Source organism: Uloborus diversus, chromosome 8 (assembly GCF_026930045.1).
Source record: "Uloborus diversus isolate 005 chromosome 8, Udiv.v.3.1, whole genome shotgun sequence".
Taxonomy (NCBI): Eukaryota; Metazoa; Arthropoda; class Arachnida; order Araneae; family Uloboridae; genus Uloborus; species Uloborus diversus.
This window is the reverse complement of record NC_072738.1, coordinates 62,159,377-62,187,210: the sequence shown is the minus strand read 5'-3', so window position 1 is coordinate 62,187,210 and position 27,834 is coordinate 62,159,377. Positions and strand designations below refer to the sequence as shown.

Below are 27,834 nucleotides of genomic sequence, written 5' to 3'. Positions count from 1 at the left end.
AGAACACAATTCTAAGCAAAAGAAAAAATGCTAAATTTGACTTTAAAATTTTATATTTTGAACTCCGTGACATGTTTCAGAGTTTAGACCTAGACATAAAGCTGACTAGGTTGACATCTCGGCAAAGTCACTCAGGTAACGTCAATATCCAGAGTACAGATCCGGAGCAGTACTTTTGACAGAACATTTACGTGCCTTTTTTGGACTATGTCAACGCTCAATTGAATGAACGCTTTTCTAAACACGAAGAAACTCTTTCATCGCTAAACATAATACTTCCAAAGTACTTGGTAAACAACGAACTCGATGTGAAAAATTTTGAAATTTATTCCGAGTTCGTGAACTTAGAGGATCTTAAGGGAGACATACAAGTTTGGCGTTCAAAGTGGGACCTGTGCGATCCTCTCCATGAGCCTGCACTTAAAGCAATGGAAGAATGTGATGAGATATTTTTTCAGAATGTTCACTGCTTGTTATCAATATTGGCTACATTGCCAATCACCACTGCAACTGCAGAAAGAACATTTTCTACCCTAAAACGACTGAAAACAGTTACGAGAAATGCGACGAAAGAAGAGCGATTGACGGGGCTCACTTTATTAAGTGCATATCGGGATATTCCCGTTTGTCCCGAAAAAGTAGTAGAAAAGTTTTCTAAAAGTTCTCGTCGCATGGTTTTGTAATAAGTTAATAAAAAACGTTATTTTAAACTAGTTTTTTATAACTTTTAGTTTGATTTTGCAAACCCCAAATAAACGCAACTTTGAACCCTATCCCCCCTCCCCTGGACTACTTGTCTGGAACCACACTTGCCTCTGACCATGTCCCCCCCCCCCCAGCCCGAAAAAAATTCCTGGCTACGGCCTTGTGTACGCGGTTTAAGATTTGACAGATCTCTTTCCAGAAGTTAAGTTATTAAATTCACACAGTTCAGAACTCACTGGAAAAAGAGCTTTTAGGAGTGACAAAGGAGGCCAAAACCGACGAGGATAACGACATTGGTGATGCACAACCAAATATGTCCACATTGAAAATTTTGAGCCATTCCTAGACAATAAAAATGATCTTTCTGATTTGTTAGTGAAGAAAGATTCTATCATGGAAATGACGCAAACGATGATGGATGCATTAATGCTCTGAAAATAATTACAGAGAAAAATTCTTAATGACTGCCAAAAGACTATCATAGGCAGCTCCTCTTTATAAACAGGACACGAAATTAATTTATATTTTCTTTATGCATGTTGCGCATAAAATTCGATATAAGTACACAGTAAGCTTATTATACAATTAGTCATCACTAGAATGAAGTAGTTTATTATCTACGGAACCAAACCCCTGTTTTAACACTAGTATTAGGCTTCAATTTAAGCGGCATTTCCGTGGAATGTAACCCCCACGTAAAACGAGGGTCTACTGTAAAAGTCATTATGTACCTTAACATAATATAAAGTATCAAATCTCTAGGTAAATTTATGTATTTAAAAAATAATGATTTGAAAATGTTGCAAGTGTTTCTTGAAAGTTACACTCACAAAAGTTGCAGCAATACAATTTTTAGGGAATCGTTTTCCAACGTATTGGGACATTATTACATGAAGTTATACCAAGTAATTCTTAACACATTTCTTCAATGTAGCACATCACAGTCAAATTCATACAGGGTCGTATTTTTAGGGGACGGGTGTTTAGAGTTTAAACCCACTCCAAAATTTTTCAATACTATTCCAAAAATTGCTTTTGATTACTTTTTTTTCTTGCTAAAAAATTACATTATTATTGGTGAAGAATTGCACAACCTCTGTGATTTATCTGCAGCACTTATTTTTATTGTAGATATTTCGAACATCATTTCTTAAAAAACAATGCCTAAAACTAAAAACATCCAATTTTTTTTAATTTGAAAGCACCTAACTCTTATATAACATATTTTAAAGGTGTCAAAAGACATTAATTTAAGAAGTGCTTTTCTTCAAATGTGCATGCATGTGTAAACACATCTATTCTTTTGAGTTAAAAAAGACATCAAATATTTTGCAGGGGTAATGCAGTGTGTACCCATCAGATTTTTTTCCCTAATTCAATAGATACGTAATCTTTTACATTTGTTCATGTTTCAAGCCCTTAAAGTGGCACCTCCACATTTAAGTTAACTATTTTTCAAAAATCATTAGAATGTACGAATGAAATAGAATTTCATTGATCATCAAGATTTTACAAGAAATATGTTTGGTAAAATCCTCTTTGAAACAAAAGTCTGGTAACGGTTTTGAATATGCTATTTACAGATATTTATATAAAAATGATTGAGAAATGGACAGCATTCAATGTGCTTCCAACATTATTCCAACAGAGATTGCATCTTGTCAGGGAGTTGAGGGGCCATGGTCAAAACCTTGAAAAAGTGTTGAGCAATGCCGTTCATGACAATGACTATCATTAAATTAATTCCGAAGAAATTACGATTAATTAACAATGATACAGCTGAAATTCCAACAGCTCAGCAGTTGTAAATTCTGCACAGATGAAAAATGTAGTCAATATGTATTTTTTTTTAAATTACTATATAAAAACATGCTTACATATTAGGACTTTTAATTCCTTTTTCAAACCTTGCAAAATCACGATAGGCTTTGCACACTAGAAAGATGCTTTCTGTACCTCCACTGGTAACCTAAAATATTTAAAATTTACTTGGAACCCTTTCAGTCAAAATCAATAACTGAGTAAATGCTTCTAATAAAAACAAAAACTTGGTGTACATGCATTAAAAACATTTTAATCATAAATTTTATGCACACTCAAAGCTGTATTTGTGTGGTCTTTTTTTGTGTGTGTGTGTGGTATATGAAAATTTCAATCAGATTGGGACTCAATTGACAAAATTATTTATAAAACAAGTGCGAGGTAGTATTTTCAAGTGACGACAGGGGTGTCCCAATAGGAAGACATTGTGGCCTCCCAAAATTGTCCTTATTCGGGAAATTTGGTACGATTATTCAGCAAAATTATCATCACTTGGTTAATTTTGATTTCGTTTAAAGAAGCAATTCCAAGTTATTTCTTAAGTTTTTGAGTTATTTTCTATGTGAGACTTTTTTTATGCGGTCCCTATCCACGGCATGAAACAAATTTTTTAACTGTGTTGCGAAAACAAGTTTTATAGCTAATCATGAAGTTTCGAACAATTTTTTTATGCGCTCCCTATTCACCACATAAAAACAGATTTTGGTGTACATTAGGGTGGTACAAAAAAACTTTTTTTGGCTAGAGTCCAGGACACCCCCTATTTTTTTTTTAGACTTGCTAATAGTATTATGCTGTAAAAGGTTTAGCTTCTTACTCAAATTTTAAGAGTGTATTCAATGACCCCTTAATATAACATTAGCAGTAGAATAAAAAATATCACAGGTTTAGAAACATTTAATTTTCCCAGCTGTTTTTTTGTAAATATTTTATTGCAATGTATATGCATATTGCTAGAGTATATTATAATATCTAGCATTGTTTTTTCAGTTCAATGTATTTCCCCACCCCCCTTTTCCCATACTTATGAAGTTTGGAGGAGGGGGTTGAGCACCCTCTTTCAGTTCAGAGCCGGCCTTAAGCCGATTAGAGCAAAAGGGTCCAATTGGGCCCCGCGCCAGCAGGGGCCCCGCTCTAAAAAAATCTTTTTTTTTTTTGCTCTCGAAAATAAATTAGAAAAAAATAAATTAAAAGTTCGAATGAACTTAACTGACCTAAATTATAATATTTTTTTCTAATAGTTAAACTGGGAGTATAGAGCTATTTTCAGTAGGGGAGTAGGGGGAATTTCCTGAAACTTTTAACTTCCCTATTAAGATTAGCAAAATATATTTTCAAAACTATTAATCTGAAATAAATTTCCGGAAGAAAATGTTAAAACATATAGCCAGTTGAACATTTTGAAATCCATATCTAAGGCCGTACCCGCTGTACCCTATTTTCCGGTAAAAAGAAAGGAACTAGTGGGGAACCAATGTACAATTTTTCTTATGATTATCGGCAATTAATATGGTAAGCAATAGCGTAAAAGGGTCAAGGGCCCCTGTCCTAGGGTCTTGCTATCACATGTGCAATGCGGATATTGCCCCGAGACCCCAAAAATTGCAGAAATTTCCAAAGCTATTTATTTTATTTATATACTTACTTTTATTATTTTTTTAAACTTTATTCCTGTTGATATAAAAAATGCTAAAACTCAGCAGCAATGACAATTTTTCTAATATAGAATTAACACTAACGTAGGTGCAATTACGAAAAATACATGAATAATTGAACAAATAATAAAACTCAAATACTGCGTGCTTGATATGCGCAACACATCACCATAAAATTCTAAAGAACGCAAATTGCCTATAGCTTCCAGTCTTCTCCTAACGTATAGATAGCCTAAAATTTGGTTTTTAAATCTTCAATGCCAAAATATTTCTTGGGGAGCCACCAAATCCCTGCATACCTTCAAACGTCACTGAAAATGCGTTTTTAAGACTTCAATTTCAAAAAAAAAAAAAAATCGGGAGGAGATTACTTGAACGCCCACCCTTACCTCAACTTTATCACAAAAAACTGACAAAAATTACAAAATTAAGTTTTGATTTTAAAAACATTTCCAAGAAGAAAGATTCGTGAATTTCACAACCCTCCTCCCCTTATTCTCCCCTAACATCTCCAAAGGTAGCCTGAAATAGTGTTTTTAAAATTTAAATTTCGAAACATTTCCGGGGAAATGTCTTTGACCCCTTTTCCTAACTAATGAATCCTTTAATTAGCATTAAAACAATAGCTTAAAATTTCCCTTCTAGAAAATGCTACTGTGAGAAAAACCACGAACCCTTCCTTCCCAAGAATAACCTAAAATTGATTTCAGTTTCGAAAAAAATTCCGGAGGGAATCTCTTCCCGTTTCCTTTATCGTTAGCAAACAGGGTCTAAAATTGTGTTTTAACACTTCAATATCGAAAGATTTTCGAAGAGTCACTGAATTCCCTAACGTCACCAATGATACAATGTCTACAATTGCACCTTAGAGCCTTTGACTTTGAAAGTTTTCCCCAGAAGATAACCAGTTTGCCTATTTCTTCTCCATCAAACATCACTTAACTGGGGCTAAAATTTCGGTAGGCCTCCGTCTCTCCCCCTTTCCCTTAACTTTACAAAAAATGGTTCAAATATGCGATTTCAAACGTCAGCTTTGACGACTTTTCCGGGGACCGTGGGTAGTTTGTCTGACCTCTAACGCCCCCCCCCCCCCTCCAACCTCACCTTCGTACCAAAACTACTTTTTTAATCTTCAATTTCGAAAAATGTCCAAGAGCTCCCCCGTTCTCTGTAACTCCGAATTACTTCTGACATCCCAAAGATTGTCTAAAATAGCTTTTTTAGAACTGGCAAATTTAGGTGCATTTTACTTTTCCGTCAAAGCTTTAAATTGTGCATATAGGCGGCTAGTAGGGGGGGGGTCTCACTTCCAAGAGTGAAGGGGTCGTCAGTTTTCAAGATCGATAGAAAAATAATTTTTTATTGGGTAGATTGATTTATTTCATGAAAATAAGAGCTAAAAATTCTAACTAAATGGACTTTTCTTTTGTTATTTCACGCTAATCGAACTTTGAATTGGAAGAGGGAAGTCTACGGTGGCCCTCCGTCCCGATTTTGGAGGTCATATTTCACATTTCATGGAGACGATTTAATCAGTCATGTTCAAATCCCATAATATAGTCCGATTTTACGAAAGAAGAAAGAATAAATCACAGTATCAGGATAAGAATTAAGCAGGACGGGTAATTGCAGCTGTTTTGAATCCTTACCTGACTCGAAAAAATCTACGGCACTTCTCAAATTTGTACAATCGTTCTGTAAAGGGCCCCATCAGAATTCTCCAATCGGGCCCCGCATGTGCTAAAGCCGGCTCTGTTTTCAGTTGGAATAAAAATCTAAACTTCTTCAGGTATATTACCATCCACAAGTCTTAAAATATTAAGGGGTGTCCTGTTATCTAGAAGAAACTTTTTCTTTACCTGCATTTTTGAAACACCCTACTGTACATGGATATAGAATAAAGAGATTGCATACTAAAGAATCTAATTACAATGCAAAATTCATTGTACATGTCCTAGCATGCCATATCACCTGGCTTGCTGTTCCAACATGGAAAACTCACCTTCCTTGATCTCAAAAGCCAAGAACATGACAGTAGTGTGTACTGTGTTTTTGCTCCCTTTACCCATATATAGCTAGCTTTACTTCTAATAGACATCAAATTCGTAACTTCCATTTTCTCCCCGCTTTTGATTAAATATTGCAATACATAATTTAACTGGAAGTTAGAAAACAAAAAGGCTTTTTTGACAGTAAAAGTTTTACGCTTATTTCGAAATAGGAAAAATAATATAGATTGACATATTTTTCAATATTTAACATTTTTTAAGCTTTATAAAGAAACATTACTAAATTACTATACTATAAAACTTCATTTTAATTTGCAAAAAATAGATTTATTATTATTTTTTTTTTTTTCCAATTTTTCTGGAAAAAGATTGGAGTTTTCTCCCCACCGATTCAAAGAGTATTAGATACTTTTTTTTTGGTTTATTTCAACGATGAAGCTTTTGCTTTGTGTATCTCTCGCACTGAAAGTTTTTGTGAAGGGTTCAATTTTGTGGCAGCAGATTTTTGAAGGGTTCTTTTTGCAATATCAAATTTTATAAAGGTTCCATTTTCTGATCTAGAGAATGCTTAAAATAAACCCATAGTACTGAAAACAAAGAAGCTGACTCATAGAAACGAAAGTTTTCTCCTTTCATTGAAGGCAATTGAGCAAAGAAGTACTAGATGCATGAGGACAATTATAACAAAAAATTTCAAACACTTACAGTACCAATGGCTTTGGGTGCATGGAACAGAGAAGCCACCATGTGGACTATTTCAGCTTCCATAACTCGTATGCCAGGGAACACGTCTGGATGAAGAGGATTTGTGTAGGAAGTTGCCCCATATACTTCCTTCATCAAATTATAAAGCTCCTTGTCGTTTCCAGAATAAACTGCACCAGAGACATAGCCTTCATTCCAGGCAAAATCTCCAAAACCGAGATACTGGTTCAGTTCTTTCATAATATCCTCCTAAAAAAAGTTTGATTTAGAAAACAGTTAAACAAATCATTTGTAATACATGTATTGCAATACTGCAAACATGTTATCTTTGGGTTGGTTGTATCTTTTGTGAAGATCATAAAGAAAAGCATTTTTGCTTCAGCTTCCTAGGATATGTTACTGCATTTCTTTGTACTAACAATATTTTTTGATAACTTAAATCATATTGCACAACTAATATACATGCATGCAACTTAAATTGAAACTTAGTATTTAGAATATGTTTATGTAGTGTCAAGTATAGGGTTTGGCTCAGCTATAAATAATAAAGAAAATATTGAATTATACGATTGCAATAATTAAAATGAGACAAGTCTAATCCAATATAATTATTCATTTAACATTTATTTACAGTTATTGACTATGATTTGCATTTTGTTACTTATCTGATTTTTTTTATTCTTTAACACATAAACTGGAGATTTAGCTTTAGAAGCTAAAATAACTGCTGAACAGTATACTATTGTTGCATACAGAGGCGGCGATTGGGATTGAAAAGTGGGAGGCCAAAAGAGAAAAAAAGACAACTAAAAGTCAAAGGACTTTTAGCGGCAGCAAAAAAAAAAAAAGGGAGACAGAAAAAAAGAGAGAGAAAAAAATACAAAATTTTGCTAGGGTTGTTTTGAGAGCAGCAGAGTGGTAATTGATGTAAATCTAGCAACTTAACTCACAATTTTATTAAGATTTTGAAGAATTTTGAACACTATAGCTTTCCCCGAAGAAACACTCAGACATGAATTAGGCTTACATTATTTACCTTGAAGTAATTTTGAGATGTCACAAACACTTTGTAATAGTTTCATTGAACAAGTGTGGCTTGTTTAAGTAAAACAATTGATATACTAACATCTAAACAATGAATACATAAACTAAAAGTTACTGCCTGTACTAAATGATGTTTCATAAACAGATATACAAAGTAAAACAAATAATTATGTCCTGAAAATTTTGACATTTCTGTTATTTTTATAATTTTTCATTTTACTTCCTAAATTGGAAAATAAAATACATAAATAAACCATAAAAAGTGGAAGGGGGTGACCTACATCTCAAATCGCTGGCAACTGACTGCATAGATTGAATTTAGCAAAATACATGCCTAAATTCAGAAACAAATTTGGCACAGAATCAAAATCATTATAGATCAGTGATATATCAATAAGATTAGGAGAGTAAGTTTGCACTTTATGCAGAAACTAAGTATCAGAGATAAATATTGTGACTCACAGAAATGCAAAATATACTGCACACATAGGTGAACACTCAAAAGTTAAAGGGGTCTTGCCTCCTTCACTTTTCAAAGTTCAAAATTGACGATCGATCAAAAAACTTATTTTTAAGTGTGGATTAATTTATTTTATGAAAGTAAGAGCTAAATTTTCACAATTCTAGATTCAAAAAAGTTTTTAGAGATTGTCATTTAAAATAATATGAGGTAGTGAGAAGGAAAGGGATGTAAGAAGCAAAATTAAAAATTTGAAGATAACCTGTACACATGGTAGGTGAACCTCTCCTCTGTCTTGGGGCAAGAGATGGTACTAGTAGCCCTGGTAGTTGCTGCTATACAGCATGATTTAGAAAAAAAAATTCAATGAAAGTCTACCTAGGATGTTATCTTTAAACACGTTTTACTCAAAATTTGAAAATGTCCACTTATATATATGTATATAAGTCCCTTTGCTTCTCACTGCCTCATATGTAATGACGGTGAAACACAATAATATAGCCAAATTTTATAAAGAATTGAAAATCAGTCATTGGGGCACTGCCTGACCCAATGGCTTTTTTTTTTCTTGACACACAACTTTTTTGGTGCACCAGTAGCTTATGATTGCACACACCTGTAACCATGGGCGGATTTATGGGGGGTCAGAGGGGGGCAATGCCCCCCCCCAGTTTTGGGAAGACTATGTAGTAACAACACATCTTCCAAAAATTAAAAAAAAAGTTATTTTTTCTTTTTTCAATAGTTCAGAAGGGCATGGGTGGATTTATAGGGGGGGCATAGGGGCAATCTCCCCCTGTTTTGGGACGACTTTATATAGTAACAACACATCTTCCAAAATCTTAAAACAAAAAAATTATAACTTTTTCTTTTTTGAATAGTTTAATGAAAATGAAGAGAAAAGCGAATGTCGTTTTCTGATGGGAGGAAAGAAAAGGGGGAAAGAGTGAACATTAAATACAAATAGTACAGCTGTCACTGGGGTGCTGAAAATGTGTCTAAATTCACTATTTTGGACTGAAAACCATTTGGGCGAGTATATGAATGAAAATATAGGCTAAACGAGCTATACATTAAGCTGCAACACTTATAATAATTGACTATTATTTTAACAAATTAGAACCTAAAGCAAAGGGGGAAAATCTCCCTCCCCCCATTCGCGCTAACAGAACGATCTACTTGTTATGATTTGTGTCCATATTTAAAGTATTATTTGTGCATAATATTTATGTTCTTAGCAGATTAATTGGCCTTTTGAGAAATTCTAAAAAATATAGTTTTTTTTCCTTCTCTCTCTCTCTCTTTAAAGAGAGAGAGAGAGAGAGAGAAAATAAATACTATCACAAACTGAACAAATTTCAGTTATCTGAGTGTTCTGATTAAATGAATCTTTTTACTTAGAGGGAGAGTACACTTTTACTTACTTTATAAATACTGTTTAAAAAGTAAGGTAAGTCATAATCATCTAAGTCTAATTGAGTAAGTCCTTGTCATTATTGAAAACTAAATAATTGAGTCAAAGATTTGTAAAATCGTAAAAATCCTTCAACCGTAAAAACTGATGAATTTTCGTAAAAATTACAAAAAATCAAACAAAAATCTGCAGGTAAGAGTGAATTACAAACAGGGCCGAATTTGCCTATAAGATAAACAAACTATTGCTTAGGGCCCTTTCTTTGAAGTGGATCCCTAACTCCCAAAAAAAATTCATGATTTGTTCCTTAAAAAATGGAAATTGCTTGAAGAAACTAATTTCATTTTTAAGTGCTTGAAAACTTTGAATATTTGAAAACGTGTGGCTACAAACCTTAAATTTTAAATTTTCTAACAAATGGTAGAGGGGGAGGAATGCCAAAATATGTCAAATTCAGCTCCTTGCCACATCCTGTATTAAAAATGTAAAAATCATGGTTCTCACGTTTGTAATATATTATTTGAAATACATTTTTGTGACTCACTTGTTTCATATTTTGCTATTTATTCAATCCCGAATGCAGTATTTTGGAAATTTTTTGTATTGATTGATTTTATCTTACTTCTTCTGTATATTGTTTATCTGTTTAGCATGGAAAAAATACACACTACTTCTATTTCTTTTCGTTTTCTGCCCTATTTGCAACTGAAGAAAAGTTGTTGTCATGAGAAATCTATGGTTTCTTTTTTCTTTTAAATTTAAAATAGCTATTTCTTACAAAGTTAGAACAGGACTGTAAAAATTTACAATCAAGTACTAAAATATCAGACTGGAAAGTGCAAATGAAGTGCGTTTAATAATTTTATTTATTCTAGAGTGCTTGAAAATAATTAGATAAGTCTTTGAAAATGCTAAGCAAAGTGGGATCCAATTACTTCTACACTATATTGTTAATCTGTTTAGCCAGGAAAAAAAATTAATTCACGAGGACCTCTATTCCTTTTCGTTTTCTGCACTACTTATCATTAAAAAAATGTTGTTGTAATGAGAAATCTATAGTTTACTTTTTCCTTCAAACTTAAAATGGCTGTTTCTTACAAAGTTTGAACAATACTGTACAACTGTATAATCTAGTTATTAATTTCTATGTCTATCCAATTAACCTTTATAAGGCCTCAAAATGCAGAATTTTACATCCATTTTACAAAATTTCCTTCGGGGGAGAAACCCCCGGCCCCCTAAAATTGGAGATATTCTATTTCCCACTTAAAAGGTAACTCTGCGTCACTCTCTTGATACGAGCTCCCTCTCTTAAGGTCAATTCAAAAAGGACAGCATGAAAACACACATTAAATGAAAACGACACACAAAAAAGTAAAGCATGGATTTATGCATCACAGGAAACAGACAAAAGCATGGGAGTGGGGGGCAATAAAAATGTTGCTCAAAAAAAAAAAAAAAAACCTGCCCCCCCAGGAACTCAGTCCTAAATCCGCCTATGCCTGTAACAGAATAACAAGAACTTATTTCTCACTGAAAAATTTTTGAACTTCAAGGTGTAGACAAAAGTCACAGTGAAAGCAATATGTTTTAGTTTTTGAGGCACAGAGTTGTTTTGTCACACACACACATTTAAAACCTGAATAATAGTTTAGTATATCAACATTTAGATTGAAATTTTTAATATCATACTTTAGACCATTTCTTTTCTGGCATATTTTTAATAAAAACTTTATTCTCCAATCCTTTCTGCAACTGGCTTTCAATCTCTCTAGATGAACTGTCAATTTTTTTCTGGATTGATTGCTTGATAAAAGGCAAGCTTCTAAAAAAGTGCCAAAAATGATACATTCCATCTTCTGCAAAATAAATGTTTTGAAATGAATTATTTAAAACACAAACTCATAATCAGCTAAAGTGAAATCATTTTTATACATTTATTTTTAATGGCATTTAAACTAGTACATAAATAAAGGAGGTTAATTTATTTTATTTAGTGTACTAGCTCTCTCAAAACTTCTTTTTGGGGTGAGAGAAGGAGCAGGAATGAAGAATACTGCTATTTAAAAAACATTCAGTTCTAAATATTTTAAGAAATTGGTTACAAAATAACTTTGTTATCAGAGTACATAGTACATACACTATTTGAAGAGTAAAAATAAAGCACTTTCAGGGACTTTCTTGCCAAATGTATCTTTCTTAGGTAATCCTGATGAGAGGTTATGGGATCTACATCACTGTGATCTCCCAAAAGTTTCCTTATTTGGCAAATTTTGTCTCATGATCATAGCTAGGTAATATAGATGCACCATGCAAGTCGTGCACAGATACATTTGATGCTGTGCAGATACATGTGCTATCTGAAAATTGTTACTAGTGTACTGAAAATTGTTACATATTAAACACTGATTATCTTCAAAATTTGAAGGTAAATGAATGAAAAATGTTTATTATTGTTTTCACAAATACATGATTAAAAGCAAAAGGCATTTTCTTACCAAAAATTTTACCTGCCCATTGCATTTTGATTTTCATCCCTGCAGATAGTTTTGACCTATGTGCGTAGATACTTCATATTTTTATTTTACTATGCTCATGATTAACCGAAGTTTGAGACAATATTACTTTTTTTAATGCACAATGTCTCTTCTCACGTTTAGGTACATGTGCATGCTCATATTTTAGCATTTCATAAAATACAGAGTTTTATTCAGCAAATTGAAAATTTTCTCTCTCCCTAATCTGTATGTTTAGGCGCCAAAAATCAAGGATTTTGTTCCATTGAAATAAATGGAACCAAACAGGGGCGCCGACTTGCAAAAATCATTGGGGGGGCTGGCCCAGTCATCACCGGGGGTTTAGGGGGTTATGTAATCCCATGGAGGTTCCCCCCCCCCCAAATAAAGGTCGATTGTTGTGCCTTGAAAATGCCAATTTACATATTTTCTGGTGTGTATAATTTAGAAAACAAACAGTATGTGGCATGGCGTTTTCAAAGTAAAACAATACAAAAATTGGTATACAAATTTTTCTGGTTCAACTAGATCATGTCACTTGTCTTAGTAAGGGACATTTTTTTGTTCTATTTTATGGGGAGTCATGCAGTGCCGTAGCTAGGCATGGAAAAGGTAGGGCGCTTGACTTGCATTAAAGGGCACTGCCAGAGACGCCGACTTAAAAAATATTGGGGGAAAGGGGGCATGCCGGAGGAAATTTTCTAAATTTGAGATGAAAAATAGTGAGTTTTAAAGTTTTTTTAAAATCATATAATCAACATTAGAACCTTGAAAACTCGACAAGCCCGACACATATTTTTTGGCTTCGAAAAACGGAAGAAATAAATACAAACACACACAGTATTTTTGTAAAAAGGAAATTTAATTTACGCATGCTTTTTAAGACCAGTTGTTTTTACATTAGTGACATCGGCTAACATATTCAAGTGTAAACGCAGTCTCTCAATGTCTAGGTCATTTTTGAAAAACTCAGTTGATTTTTCAAAATGTTCTCTTCTCTTTCACCTCTGTTTAATAAAAGCAAGCACTCTTGTTCAACTGCAATGACCTGTGTGCTTCCAGTTGATGTAAATCGCCCAATAATGCAAAATTGCACCATTTTACAAACCTCAATGTATATTGCCTTGTAGTACAGTCAACTCCCGTCTTACGCGAGCGATGCATTCCAAGACCTCTCGCGTAGGTCGAATTTTCGCGTTGTGGAAAAGGGTATGTGTAAAATTTTTATAAACGTACCCAATTATTTTAGACACTTGTAAACACCCCCTCAAACTGTTAAAAACCATCTCTTAACTAACTGTACATTACTGTCTCTTGCATAAAGAACTGAATGTTTACTTGTATTTAAAAAAAAAACGTTTTATTCTACATAAAATACTGCTACGATGTACAAAATCAATGATTAATGGGAAAGAAAGAAAAAATAAACCGGTATACGTTAGGCACAGTATATAGTAAGAAAAGCAAATGCATCTTTAGTTGTACTGTACAGTCGATCAATTAATGATATTCGTACACAATACATGAGCAGTTTCCATTTTCATAAATTTTTGCAAGACACTACTCGGTGAATTTTTACGGATTTCCTTTTCTTGACTTGTAATTGTATGTACGGAAGAATCACTCATACCTAATTCTCGTGCTACCTTCAACGCATTTTTTAGTTGACCATCAGCTTTTCAAGAAGCTCTAGCTTTTCTTTAATTGTCATGAAACTTTCTCTTTATCTTCACAAACTTTAGATGAAACAGCGCTCTTAGGTGTCATTATATTTCATTAACTTTCGCATTTAAAATGAAAAGGGAACTTCTACTCTCAGCGATGGTAAAAGGATAAAGATACATTCATGAAAAAAAAATTTTTAGTAGCCAATAACAAAGCTGATACGAACACACCACGATTCCCTTCCGAGAATTTTCGTGTTGCGGTGAGGAATTCGCGTTAGGTCTGAATACTGGAGAAAAAATCGTGTTATAGCTATTTCGCATAAGTAGCGCGAGTCAAATGTTTTCCTTTGGGATTTTGAAAGTGTGCGGTGAGCTGCCTTCATTGTTTTCATACTTCTTTGGTACACGTCGATTCCGAGGAAGGGGAAGGATCATCATTTTGTGAAGGTTTTCTTTTAAACACAATTCCCATAAGTATTCAAAACTATCACGCCTCCCATTTTATATACAAATCAAACTCTCATATATATTTTTCCAGATCAGCAACACTTAGGTGAGCGCGCCGCAGCGCTGCCCACCGGCAACAGACTTGACCCGTAAGTTCGCGCACTGGGACAAATTTTTACAGTACTCGCAGTACTGTAACACTATCATCATTCGCACCACTCGTTTTCAGTTAACCTGCTTACACAACCGTAATAATTATTTGTTTTAACTCATTACTGAATATATTTTACAAGGTAAACTATCTTCAAACAAGGAAAATAAAAGATAAATTTATGAGTTTAGAAAGCATAATGTAACTTATAATTTTCTTGATTTATTGGGGGGGCTCTGCCCCCTCAAAAATATTTTTGGGGGGGCTCGGGCCCCCTCAAGCCCCATGGAGTCGGCGCCACTGGAACCAAATTAAACATGTTACAAGTCAGAAAGATATAGTAAGTTTGGACAGTTGTTGAATTGTGATATTGCAGTTCTAGTTCATATAAAAAACTTATTCTCAGGGTGTTAGAACTTAGAATTTGCACTTTTGTAGCTGTGAAACTTTCATTAAGTTTCAACTGTGTGATTTATATGTATAATATATATACAGTCGAACCTTCATATATCGAACTTCCATATATCAAAATTTTCTATACATCGAAATCCCAGCAAATTTCTATGTTCATTACATAGAAAAATTGTTTCTATATATCAAAAAATCTCTATATATCGAAAAAAAATTCGAAACATTCATAGATTTTTTTCCATTTCAGACTGTTTGTCTCATGAAAAATGAAAATTAGGGGAGAAAATTATGTTCATTAAAGGTTGCTACGAAACTCAGAAGGAATCTGGGATTGAGGGTTGTGTAGATAGGTCGTTGTTCCATTTTGGAGTTCTTAAATTCCCTCAAGTTTCTTTCAAATCTAAGTTGTAACCAGTAACACTGTAAAATCAGTTTTAAGTTATCCCTTTTGTCTGTTGATTATCATTCCTAGTCTTTTTAGTTTCAGTAAAAATCATTCAAGTTAAATAGATTGATTTTTTACTTTTCTCTCGATTACATTGTTAAAACGAAAATCCCCTCATGTTGCGAATCAAGTTGAACTGCCGAAGAATGAAGATGTATGAAGACACCAAAATGTAATTTCTGTTAATTTTTCAGTTATTAACTTTCGTTTAATCCCATGCTCTCATAAATTAGAAATTGGGTTTCATGCACGAAAATTAGCTTGAATTTCTATGTTTTAGGAGATTTTTATGATAAAATAAGATTGTTTCTATATATCGAAATTTCTATATATTGAATTTTTTTTCCGGAAATTTGCTACTTCAATATATGGAGGTCCGAATGTATTTTAAATACTTTGAAATACAACCAGGTTGGCCAGTTATAATCACACTTGCTTAGTTACAGAACTAAAAAACTAGACATTGTCATTCTACATGAATTCAACTAGTTTCAGGAAATACGCAAAGAAAAAAGTATTTAATAATATTTAAATAATTTACAATATACTCAAAATTAAAGTATCTTCACTTACTAATTTTAGCAACATTAAAATTAAAAAATGGCTAGCTGACAAATTACTTTTGAAAGGTTTGTCTGAACAATATAACAACAAAACTAAATAAATGAATAAATAAAATAAATGAACTATTCTACTGCTGTATTTCTTGTTTTATCGTTTTCAAAATTTAGCTTTTATTTTATCATCAATTCTAAATAATAATATTATCCAACAAAATACTCACCTTGAATGTTTTGAATACATGCTGTCAGGTAAAATATTGTAAGCATAGCAATTACTGTATAAAAAATAATTTCCCAGGGCTCACGTCCCGTGAAGCAGCCATTGATGTTACTTCTCAGAAGTAAAAGCAGCTCATACGCTGTTCCATTAACATCCATCTGCTCAAAATGAGATGTCTTTATTTATTAATAGTTAGGGAAAACAGCAATGTAAAATAAAATTTCAAACATAGCACTTGAGTCTAGAAAAAGGTTTAAAATTACAATTAATATTGTAATTTTAAACCTTTACAATATTTAATGAGGATATTGCACTTTCTACTGATGTTATGAACTGAAAAAAATCATAAGAACCTATACAGGGTCAATTGGAATAAAAAGAAACATGGGGTGCATAGAAACAAACTCTTGTTACTACACTCCTGGTAAGTTTTGAAAAGGAAAAAAAGAAAGAAAAAACTGCTGGTGAGCAAGGATGGATACAAGGAAGGGGCTACGTGTTCCCAGACCACTGAAATTTGCCTGGACCACCACAAAATAAGAAACCATCAACCACCACTGGCTATTTTTGATCACACTTGGCTAGAAAAAATTTAAAAATATTAGCCATAGGCAAACTGTTGGTTGACTTTTTTTGCAATTATTTTCTTTTTCAAATAGCTTTATACAATTTTAAGTCTTGTATCTACATTTTACTCAATACAATAATACGGGGGGGGACTGGTGGAAGAGGGGAGGATAACCTCCTGAAACTAAGTAAAAATAGCCAAATTAAGTTCTCAAACTTTTGGTAGCCTATTTTAAAAGCTGCTACCGATTTTTAAACTGTACACTTGACTGTTTAAGATACCAGATTTAAACGTTTTATTGCTAAACAAAAGATTTTACATTTTGAAACCTTAAGTATATTTCAAATTCTCATCAGTAGAAAAGTTATTTACTCTTTGCTTATTTGTTTAGTGTTAACTTTAAATAGGACCATCGACGTTGTCTGCGGGCCAGTAGATATTCACGTTGACTGTTCCGAAAGGATCAGTAGGAGTTTTTTCTGATTTCTAAAGCTGAAGTTGTTTCAGAAGAGCATGTTTCGTAAGTAGAAGGTAAAAGAACCAAATTTAAAGTTCTTAGGTCATGTGATGCCTTCATCTCTGCAAAAGACACAGCAAAAAGTATTCTTGAGTTAATTGAAGATAGAGAAAAAAACACACAACTTCTGAACTTTACAGCTATTGGATGTGATGGAACTGTTCTGGAAGTGGTAACAGCATGATCACTTTGATAGAAAATGCGATAGGAAGATCTTTGCAATTGTTAGTTTGTTTGTTCCACCTAAATAAACTACCTTTGCACCACCTTTTCTGCTCAAAGATGGTAAAATGAAAGGACTAAACGAAGTGAAAGGCAATATAGGGCAACAGCTGGGAACCTGCCCTAATCTTTCTGTGGTTACTTTCTCTTTTTTGAGAACATACATAACCATTGGCGGTGATTTGGGGGTTCAAGGGGAGCAACCGCCCCCCCCCCCTCCCAATTTCTATGGTCCATTTATTTATTTTACTTTCCAATTCAGAAAAAAGAAATTAAAAAAAAAAGATCAAGGCCATTTTCGTTTCACCCTACCGTCCATTTCTTTTGCCATAGAGTGATTGGATAAAAGTGCTTCATGATATACATTTTATTTCAAATTAAAATTAGGCATTTCTATTTTCCATAATATAATGACATTCACTAGCACCAACTTATGGCTTTTTCAAGAAAGAAACAGGAAGAAGTCAGTCAACCTCCAAAGGAGGAGGGGGATGGGCTGATAAAAATTAGAAACCAGATTTAAATCAATAATTTTTAAAAACTTCATTTAATTGAAATTTTTATCTAAATCAAGGGCTAGGTAGAAGTTTATCACGGGGTCCGATTTTTATAAATTTAAAACAAATATAAAAAATCAAATTTTGTTGTGAACCTTGAAACGGTAAACCAAAATTAATGATGCATAAACAGAGATTAGATTTCGGATTTGCGTACTATTTTATTAACTAGAAAGTCATGGTATGACAGGTAAAAATTTGCTTCTATATACATTTAAATGCAGCGATTGCCTGTTTGATGATATTTTGGTAGTTCAAGGGTCATTTCACGGTATTTCTGACATTTATGTCAGATTTTTTTGCCATAACTTTTTAATTCACTGTTTGATTAGCATATTATTTTATTTTTAGCTTTTCCTACCAATATATCAACTCAAACTAAAATAATTTGTAAATCAAACAGTAAATCAAAAAGTTATGGCAAAAAAAAGTCACATTACAAATTCTACATAAATGTCAAAAATACCGTGAAATGACCCTTATAAGTTAAATTTGATAGTTCAACTAAAGGTCAAGATTTACGGTCACCACTCACCATGTGGCGACCTAGTTTGAGAAAGTGGCTACCTAAAATAATGTCCTCAGTCGTCATTCCCCCCCCCCCCCCTATTGTTCCTAAGAAAAGAAATCTTGGGATGAACAGGAATTTTGCACAAACTCAGGAGAGTGGAAGAAAATAAATCATGTTGGAAACATACACCTAAGGATAAACACATTTAGGAAGATAGTTTTTTGACCCGAACGGCAACTTTTCAGTTACGAGTGAAGCATAGACGCCATATTTGGTCACTCACAAGATGAAAGTATGCTAAGCACTTAAGTTTGCAAAAACAAAGCAGAATTTGATGTTTTTTTCAAATGCAAACTAATAAAATAACGCAAATTGTTCTGTAAAGCATTTTATTTATTTATTTTTATTATTTAAAACAGTTTTCTTGAGAAATGAAAAGTTTTGTATTTAAAATTTCATCTTATCCTAATTGCATTTGACACTAATGTGCTAAAACCTATAACAGTTCAATTAAATTGATATTTAATGAGGATTTTACGTTTTATGACCATTTTTATGCTACAGATTCAAAAACCTAAATCTTAATTTTTAGTGCAGTTGCCATATTTGGTCACTTACAAGATGTAAGTAGACAAGATTCTTTAAGTGCCTTTTTTAAGAGTTCCCAAAAATAGAATTGGATATCTATTGCAATACAATGTAAATTATTGAACAACCCTGCAAAATGTGCCGTATTTAACCCCCCTCCCCCCAAAATAATGAATTATTGTCTTGAAAAATGAAAAAAATTTTCCTTCAAATTTTATCTTCAGAATATTATTTTATCTGTATTGCTTTAGATGCTAATGCGCTAAAAACTGACTCTTCCACCGAAATTACTGTTTTTTGAGGGTTTTTAATTATTAAAATTACTTTCCTATCTTAAATTTTTCGCGTAGTAGCCATGTTTGGTCATTCGCAAGATGGAAGCAGACAAAACTATTTAATTGCCTAAATATCCAGAAAACATAATTGGATGCTTATCTCAGAGCAAACTACTGAAAATAACATAAAAAGGACCAGAAATTATGTTTTTTCTAAATTAGTTATTTTCTGGAAAAGAGAAATTTTATCAGCAAAATTGTATTTTTTGTAAATTTCATCTAAAATGTAATTTTCTGCCGACTTTTCATTTGTTTATTTTTTTATTTATTTTGAAAAAAAAAATGCATGTTTATAGCTTTTAAAAAGTAATTGTATAAAGTTCTATTTATTTGTTTTTTCATGATAGTAAAAACTGCTCTCCCACAGTGGTGGTCACCATGTTTTTTGGGTCTAGTGGCCACTGGCCACTTAGAAATTTTCTGAATCTTGGCTTTTAAGTTTAACCCTAACCCCAGAGGATTAAACATTAACTCCAGTAGATAGCGGTCATTGTTGACCATTTTTACATTTCTTTATTCTCTGAAATGACAGTCTTAGCAGTAAAAACAGTTAAGTCACCGGATCGAGTTCAGCCTTGTCATGAAAAAAGCATTTCCCTGCATGTTAAACATTACCAAAACATATTATCATGCAGTGGCACGAGTTTCATAGTTAAAACACATGGGTTACTTTATCATCGGCTATTATTTATATGAGGATAAATGAGTAAGTGAAAACCCAATTAGATCAATCAAAATTTTGTGAACGGTCCATTTTAGCTAACTAGAATTTTTTGAAGGGTCCTTAAATAAATTCTAATTCTTGTGGACAAATCCTTGAAATCATGATTTAAATTAACAAGCCCTGAGTATGTGAATGTGAGCATGTGTGTAGAATTTTTTTTGCTCTTTTTTTTTTTTTTTTTTGTCTCTTTTAATTAACAACTAATTTACTTGAAATTAACAGTTTTTACACGAAGTGTCTAGATTATTGTATAAGTTTATTACATGTAATTTTCATTCTAAACTGTGAGCATGGTTCTAATGACTCAATGAAGAAATAAATTGTCTCAAATATCATTAAACAAGATAAAATTCATAAAGCAGTTTCAGGTAAATGACAATATTTACAAAGCATAATAATTATAAAGAAACCAAAAAACCTGTAAAGTTTTCATTTAACTAATAACAATATAAACTTATAAACATAAATAAAATCACAAATAATTTGAAATCAATGCATTTACCTTTTGATAGAAAATATTAATTTTTTGCAAAATTTAATCCTATTTTAATGCAGAGATTCATGCACGATTACCAAAAATCTAAATCAAAATCAAATTAGGTAAGAGTGATGACAAACATTTAGTTTTTTAAAAATCACTGATTGGTGTAGATATGACTTCGATCTGATAATGGTTATGTAAGATGCAAGGCCTTGTTATACTATATATGTTGGTTTCAGAAAAAGATGATAAAAAAATACAGATTGCCGCACCGTGATTTGAATAAGAATAATATTTTATAAATATTTATTACAAAATAGCGATTTTTCCGTTCCAATACAGGAACAAAAGCTAGCTTCAAATTTTTGTTTACGGTAGAAACAAGTGGGTAGAAATGACACATGAGAAAAGTACGGTTGCATGGTTTCTCCTCTTCTCTCTCACAAATTTTTCCATGTTTTATAACTGAAAACGGGCCTCCTAAAAGAAATAGTCATTCGCAACTCCAAAAAACTATGGGGGGCGCTGCAGCCACTGTATAATGGCGGATGAAACAAATGCCGTAACCACGGAGTAGGAAGGCCGTAACTTATAACTTGTTCTAACGTTTAGTGAATGGCAGTAATTTTTCATCGTGTTTGTGGGAAGCTATCTTTTCTATTCTTCTCAAATTACATTACACCACAAACTGTCTGAAGCCCGTAATTTACCCCAATGAAAACACGTGGAATGGAATGTTTTGCCTTTTTCTTTAGTTTTATTATACCGCAAGATAGCTTATTCGAGTTCTGGAGTTACTAATTCGATTAAAAAATCTTTATTTTATTTTATTACAGTTGTCATTAAAGAAATGTTTTAGACTCATCTCATTTCATCTAATTCGCAACTCCAGCGCCCGAATACGCTACCTTGCGGTGATTTACAAAATTAAAGAAAAAGGTAAAACAATGCGTTCCACGTGTGTCTGTTGGTAAACATAGGCAGTTTGTTATGAGTATTTATTAACGCATTCGATGTGTCATAGATATCTTTCAGCTAAAGAAATTGTTTCGTCCCTTAATAGTATTCTCGAGCTTCTCAAAATAATGTTAGTTTTCCATATTTCCTTCTAAAAAGTGAATTGAATAGCGAAAGCGTAAGCACAAGAAAACTCTGGATTAACAAACTTAGACAACATTATACCAGGTAAAATTTTTTATTGTTTTGGGTAAATTTGTGAGAATATGGTTTTTTTTTTTCGTCTTAAATTAATTTAACTAACCATATTTTACAGCAGCATTTAGTTAGAATGGGCAGTATGCAAAATATTTTCTTTTATACATATCGTAGAACGAAATGAAATATGTTTAACCGAGAAAGAAATTACTATTTTTTACATTCTCAGTTAAAAGGTTTCGCCAAATTTGTTTAGGGTTATAGTTTTAGTATTGTGCGAGCAAAGAACATTTGGCGAGATTTTGCATGTCAGTTGTCCCGAATTGATAAAAGGGGATTTTTTTTAAAACAAACTTGTTAGGAAAATATTTTTTGAAGAAGAGCATGTATAAAAAATATCTAAATTGATTGATTTGACCAATTTTCCGTTGAATTTTGAACTGTTCAAATCCCTTAACATTAGCGCTTACGACGAAATTGAAAGATCCCAAACTGAAAGGCTTATTTACTTCACACAAATTTTGTTAGAAATAGCTCTTGATAACTATTTCTTTTTAGCAATGCAAAAATGAAAACCTTTGCAATGTTAAAAGTTAAATTAAAAATTAAAAAAAAAAACAAATAAGTTTAAAAAAATAAATTTTTTTCTGTGAAATTGAAAATAATAACAATAAGTCAAATTTTATATTATTTAGGACCATCAAGAATATATGCTTTTAAGATGGCATAACTAATTGCTGCAGAGGTGTACGTTTCAAATCTTTTTTAGCGGGGAAAAAAATAGCAGTACATTGTTAAAAAGTTTGTTTTATAATTCAAAAACTTTTCGGGGAAGAATCCCATTTCTTCCCCTTCTTAATCAAAGATGGCGTATAATTTCGTATTTTAGGACACTTTAGATTTCAAAAAAAAAAAAAAAAAACCTCCGAGGAATAGTCCCAAAAGTTATCGAAGGCGATGTCGAACTGCGTTTTTGAAAGACTTCCATTTCGAAAATCTCCATGAAAGCCCCTCGACCACTTTTCCAACCAAATTTAGTTTTTCGGACTGACATTCCGTTTGCAGCACTTTAGTTTCAAAAATCTTCAGAGGAAAGTCCCCTCACTAATATCTTCGAAGATCGCCTAAAATTACGTTTTTGAAATTCTGCTTCGTAAAATTTCCGTAGGAGAATTCCTGCCTGAATCCATCTCTTACCTTAAATGTACTAAAGATGCCTCCAAGGGATCCCCCCCCCCCCCGCCCTCTCATCCACCTCCATATTCTTTGAATTTGCGACTGCCGTCTTTACCTTTTTTTGGATGTAGGCATGCGGAAATTTTATGAGATCTTCCAAGACTTTTTTTTTTCATATAGTCTAGATTACAAATACAAATTGGCCTAGAATACAAATTGGCCCACACGTTCAGGAAGAGCTCCTGATGAACATACTAAAAGTCCTCGGTGGTAGGGCAGGAGCTCACAGAGCCACCTAGGATTATAGGTGTGATTTTTCAGTTTTCGTCTTATACCTCAAAAAAAATTTACTAGCGAACAAAATTCTTATTTGATGAATTAAAGAGCGTAAAATTATCTTTAAGAAACCTTTGTTATTTTTATTGTAGCTATAATAGGTTTCGAGATATTAAATTTCAAAGGTTGTTAATTTTTGAAAAAAAATGACCATTTTTTCGGCCCTTTCTGTTTTTGAAACCTCCTTATTGATTGATTTGATGTGATTATTTTCTCTTTTCTGTTTGAAGTAGTGAAGATCATTATGATAATTTGATTTCTTGAAACTGGAAAGCAGGTGAGGGTATTTTTAAGTCCATGGTGGTAAAGGAACTCGCACGACCATCTTGAACATCAAGTGCGTGTTTTTAGTTTTCATCTTATATCTCAAAAACTATTTACTTGCAAACAAAATTGTTCTTTGTGAATTAAAGAATGTAAAATTATCTTTATAAAGTCTTTTTTACTTTTATTGTAGCTATAATAGTTTATGAGAAATTAAACTTCAAAGTTAGTAAATTTTCGGAAAACTGACCATTTTTTCACTTTTTTCAATTTTTGGAGCCCCTCGATGATTTATCTGATGTGATTTTTTCCTCCTTTCGGTCTGAAGTAGTGCAGGTTATTAGGAGGATTTTATTTCTTGAAATTAGAAGGCACGTTGGAGAGGAAGGAGGCGAGTAATGCAGAAAGACAAAATATGTGCAAGTGTTCTTTTCATTCTTTTTTCTCCTTCCACCATAGTCCAGCAAACGAAGACCCAAAATGGGGGTAAAAATAAACGTTCAATTATAAAAATTGATACGCATGTACAAAAAAGTCTCCTAAAGAACATGCTAAAAGTCCCCGGTAGTAGAGGGGTTTTGATGTAAGCTCGTGCCACCATCTTGGTATTCCGTTTCTTCGGTTTATCTTGGATTCCGTTTTTTCAGCTTTCGTCTTATATCTCACAATCTTTTTTCTTGAGAGCAAAATCATCAATTGTTAAATTAAAGAACACAAAATTACCTTTAAACAAATGTTTTGGTTTTTATTATAACTGTAATAGGTGCAGAGACAATGTGTTTACAAATTTGTGAGAATTTGAAAACTATCTACTTTTTTCCCTTTTTCTCATTTTAAGGAGTTTGCGAAAGACCATTTAATCATTTGTTTTTAAATAAATGGTCTCTGTTATGTCATTTACGTCAAGTAAGACCCTAAAAAACCTTAAAGCGTGTAAGAAATAATGGTGTATGTACCCTTGTGCGGTAAGGATAAATGATAAAATTAATGATAAAAATTCAAACATGAAAAAGGGCAGCTTCTGCCTTACATTTTCAAGGCGGTGTTATTTAGTGATAGACCGATAAGGTCAGTTTTTTTTTTTCAAATCCTAACAGTTTATGCAAGCAACGCTACAGTTTACACTTTTTTTTTTTTTGCAATCACATTTTGTGCTACATCCTTTCGTTATGAACGAAATATCCGGAGAGAATGGAGTTTGTTATGTGTTTCCACGATGTGCCGGATTTTTTTCATCCCAAAGATCAGCTGGTAGTGGTCTCCCCAACCATTTTTATTAAACGTATCGGTAACGTATAAAATTTTGTGACATCGTCGCCTGGAGGCAAGGATGCAAAATATGGTTTTTCCGTCCTTGCTACTCGCTGGAAAGATATAAACCTGTGTTTATCCAGAGAAGTTGCATTTAAAACATCCCCATGTTCCATGTACGGCCAAGAAAAATGTTTGGCCGTATTTGTCAGGTAGCGGACGACTCTCCGCTACCTGATCTGGAGTAGAAAGGGGGTAGAGAACGCTTTCGGAATGTAGATCAACGATTAATTTTTCTGCAACAGTTTTATGAGTTTTGCTTTACCTTTGTTATATGTAGTTATTGTCGTTGCAACCGGAGGAAGCATGGATAAAAAGAATTTGATACTTGAGCTCTCAAGTGTTTTGCAATTCTTGTGTGCAAAATTTCTTAGTATCCACTTTACCATTCTCTGGTTTTCGCGAAAAGAATACCATTATCATTTGGAGTGAGAGCTATTAATAGCATAATAGCATAACAAGATCCACGTCTTCACCTACGAGAACTTCGCAAAATAATAATTTTCTCCGGACTTTTGTACACAATAGGCGGCTGCAAAAAAAAAAAAAAAAGTAAACTGTAGCTTTGCTTGCATAAACTGTCCGAATTTTATATATATATATATATATATATATATATATATATATATATATATATATATATATATATATATATATATATATATATATATATATATATATATATATATCACCGAATAACACCGCCTAAACAATCTCAGGAAGAAAATGTCATTTTTCATGTTTGAATTTTTTATCATTAATTTTATCATTTATCCTTACCGCACAAGGGTACACGTTTATTTCTTACATGCGTTAAGGTATTTTTGGGTCTTACATGACGTAAATGACATAACAGAGTCCATTTATTTAAAAACAAGTGATTAAGTAGTCTTTCGCAGACTCCCGAAAATGAAAAAAAAGAAAAAAAAAAAGTAAATAATTTTTTAAATCTCACGAGCTTGTAAACACATTGTCTCTGCACTTATTATAGTTGTAACAAAAACACATTTTTAAAGGTAATGCTGTGCTCTTTAGTTTAACAATAGAGGTTTTTGCTCTCAAGAAAAAAGATTGTAAGGTATAAGACGAAAGATGAAAAAACGGAATCCAAGATAAAACGAAAAAACGGAATTCGAAGATAGTGGCACGAGATCACCTCAAAACCCCTCTACCATCACCGGGGACTTTTAGTTTGTTCGTTCGGAGACCTTTTTGTACATGTGTACTAATTTCCATAACTAAACGTTTATTTTTTACCATCATTTTGGGTCTTCGTTTGCAGGACGATGATGGTTGGAGAAAAAGAATGAAAAGAACACCTGCTCACATTTTTGTCTTTCTGCATTACTCTCCTACTTCCTCCTCCACCTGCCTCCTAATTTCAAGAAATAAAATTCTCCTAATAACCTGCATTACTTCAGACCGAAAAGAGGAAAGAATCACATTAGATAAATCCTCGAAGAGCTCCAAAAAAAAAAAAAAAAAAGCGGAAAAATTGTCAGTTTTCCGAAAATTCACTAACTTTGAAATTTAATTTCTCATTAACTATTATAGCTACAATAAAAGTAAGAAAGGCTTTTAAAGATAATTTTTATTTCTTTAATTCATAAACCAATAATTTTGTTTGCAAGTAAATAGTTGTTGAGATGTAAGACGAAAACCGAAAACACGCACTTTATATTCAAGATGGTCGGGCGAGCTCCTACCATACCACCGGGGACTTAAAAGTACCCTCAACTGCTTTCCAGTTTCAAGAAATAAAATCCCCATTATGACCTTTACTACTTCAGACTGAAAAGAGAAAAGAATCACATCAAATCAGTCACTGAGGAGGCTCCAAGAATAGAAAAAGCTGAAAAAATGGTCAGTTTTTCAAAAATTCGCAAACTTTGAAATTTAATGTCTTGGAAACTATTGTATAGCTACAATAAAAAACTAGTATGTTGTGGCCATTACGAAACTTTCTTCTATATTTTTCTTTTTCTTTCTGATCCCTCCCCATGCTTGACGAGGAAGCAATATTCCCAATGAAAACAAAATTACACATGCAAAAACTTGACGACCATCCCAATGTCTGAATTATTGCAAAAGCAAAGCAAAGAGCGAAAATTGAAAGTTATTTTAAAAGCTTTGCTTGAATTAATTACAAATATTTTATTTGTTAACAAACATAAGATGGCAACAGTTAAAAATTTTAAATCATTGAGATAATATTTCCGATCATTTCCATGCAATTAAAATCACGAGAAATGCGCAGACGACAATCTATTACGATTTATCTTTCTTATTGTTGCATTAATAAAGCTATTTTTATTAAAAGAAAAAAAATCAACACCTCTTGGAGCGATTGGCGTCAAAATTGAACTAAAGCCTGTTGACATATGGATTCACATATATTCCAAATTTCAACCAGAACGTAGCATTACTTCTTGAGATAGGGCACTCACAATGGAAAAAAAGAACGGGCGATTGCGCCACCCCCTTTTTAGCTGTTGACACCAAAATAAAATCAGCTCTTATACTCACTAAGGACTACTTGCCGATAAATTTTTCTTTCATTCCGTTCATTATTTCTTGAGATACAGCAGTCACAATTGACGACGAAAAACGTTCCATAGCTCAACCCCCGTTAGAGTTATTGACACCAAAATTGAATCAGCACCTGTTCCTAATACTGGCAACATATGGACCAAATTTTGTTTGATTCCGCCAGTTACTTCCTGAGGAATAGCAATCACGCGTAACTCAAAAAACGTCCCATTGCTCCACCCCCCTTGGAGGAATTCGCGCCAAAAACCAATGGGCACAAGTTCACATAGGGGCACATATGTGTACCAAATTTCGTTCGATTTTATG

General features: G+C 32.9%; 1 protein-coding gene across 1 annotated transcript in view; it reads right to left on the bottom strand.

Annotated features, from left to right (window-relative positions):
* LOC129228387 (sphingosine-1-phosphate lyase-like) overlaps window positions 1-27,834 on the bottom strand; it is a 111,448-nt gene that overhangs the window by 29,850 nt on the left and 53,764 nt on the right. The window contains exons 2-4 of the mRNA XM_054863064.1: window positions 11,506-11,672; window positions 6,896-7,144; window positions 2,583-2,674 (exon numbers count right to left, since the gene is read on the bottom strand). Coding sequence (XP_054719039.1) covers window positions 2,583-2,674; window positions 6,896-7,144; window positions 11,506-11,672 — 508 coding nt within the window. The remainder of the gene's footprint in view (window positions 1-2,582; window positions 2,675-6,895; window positions 7,145-11,505; window positions 11,673-27,834) is intronic.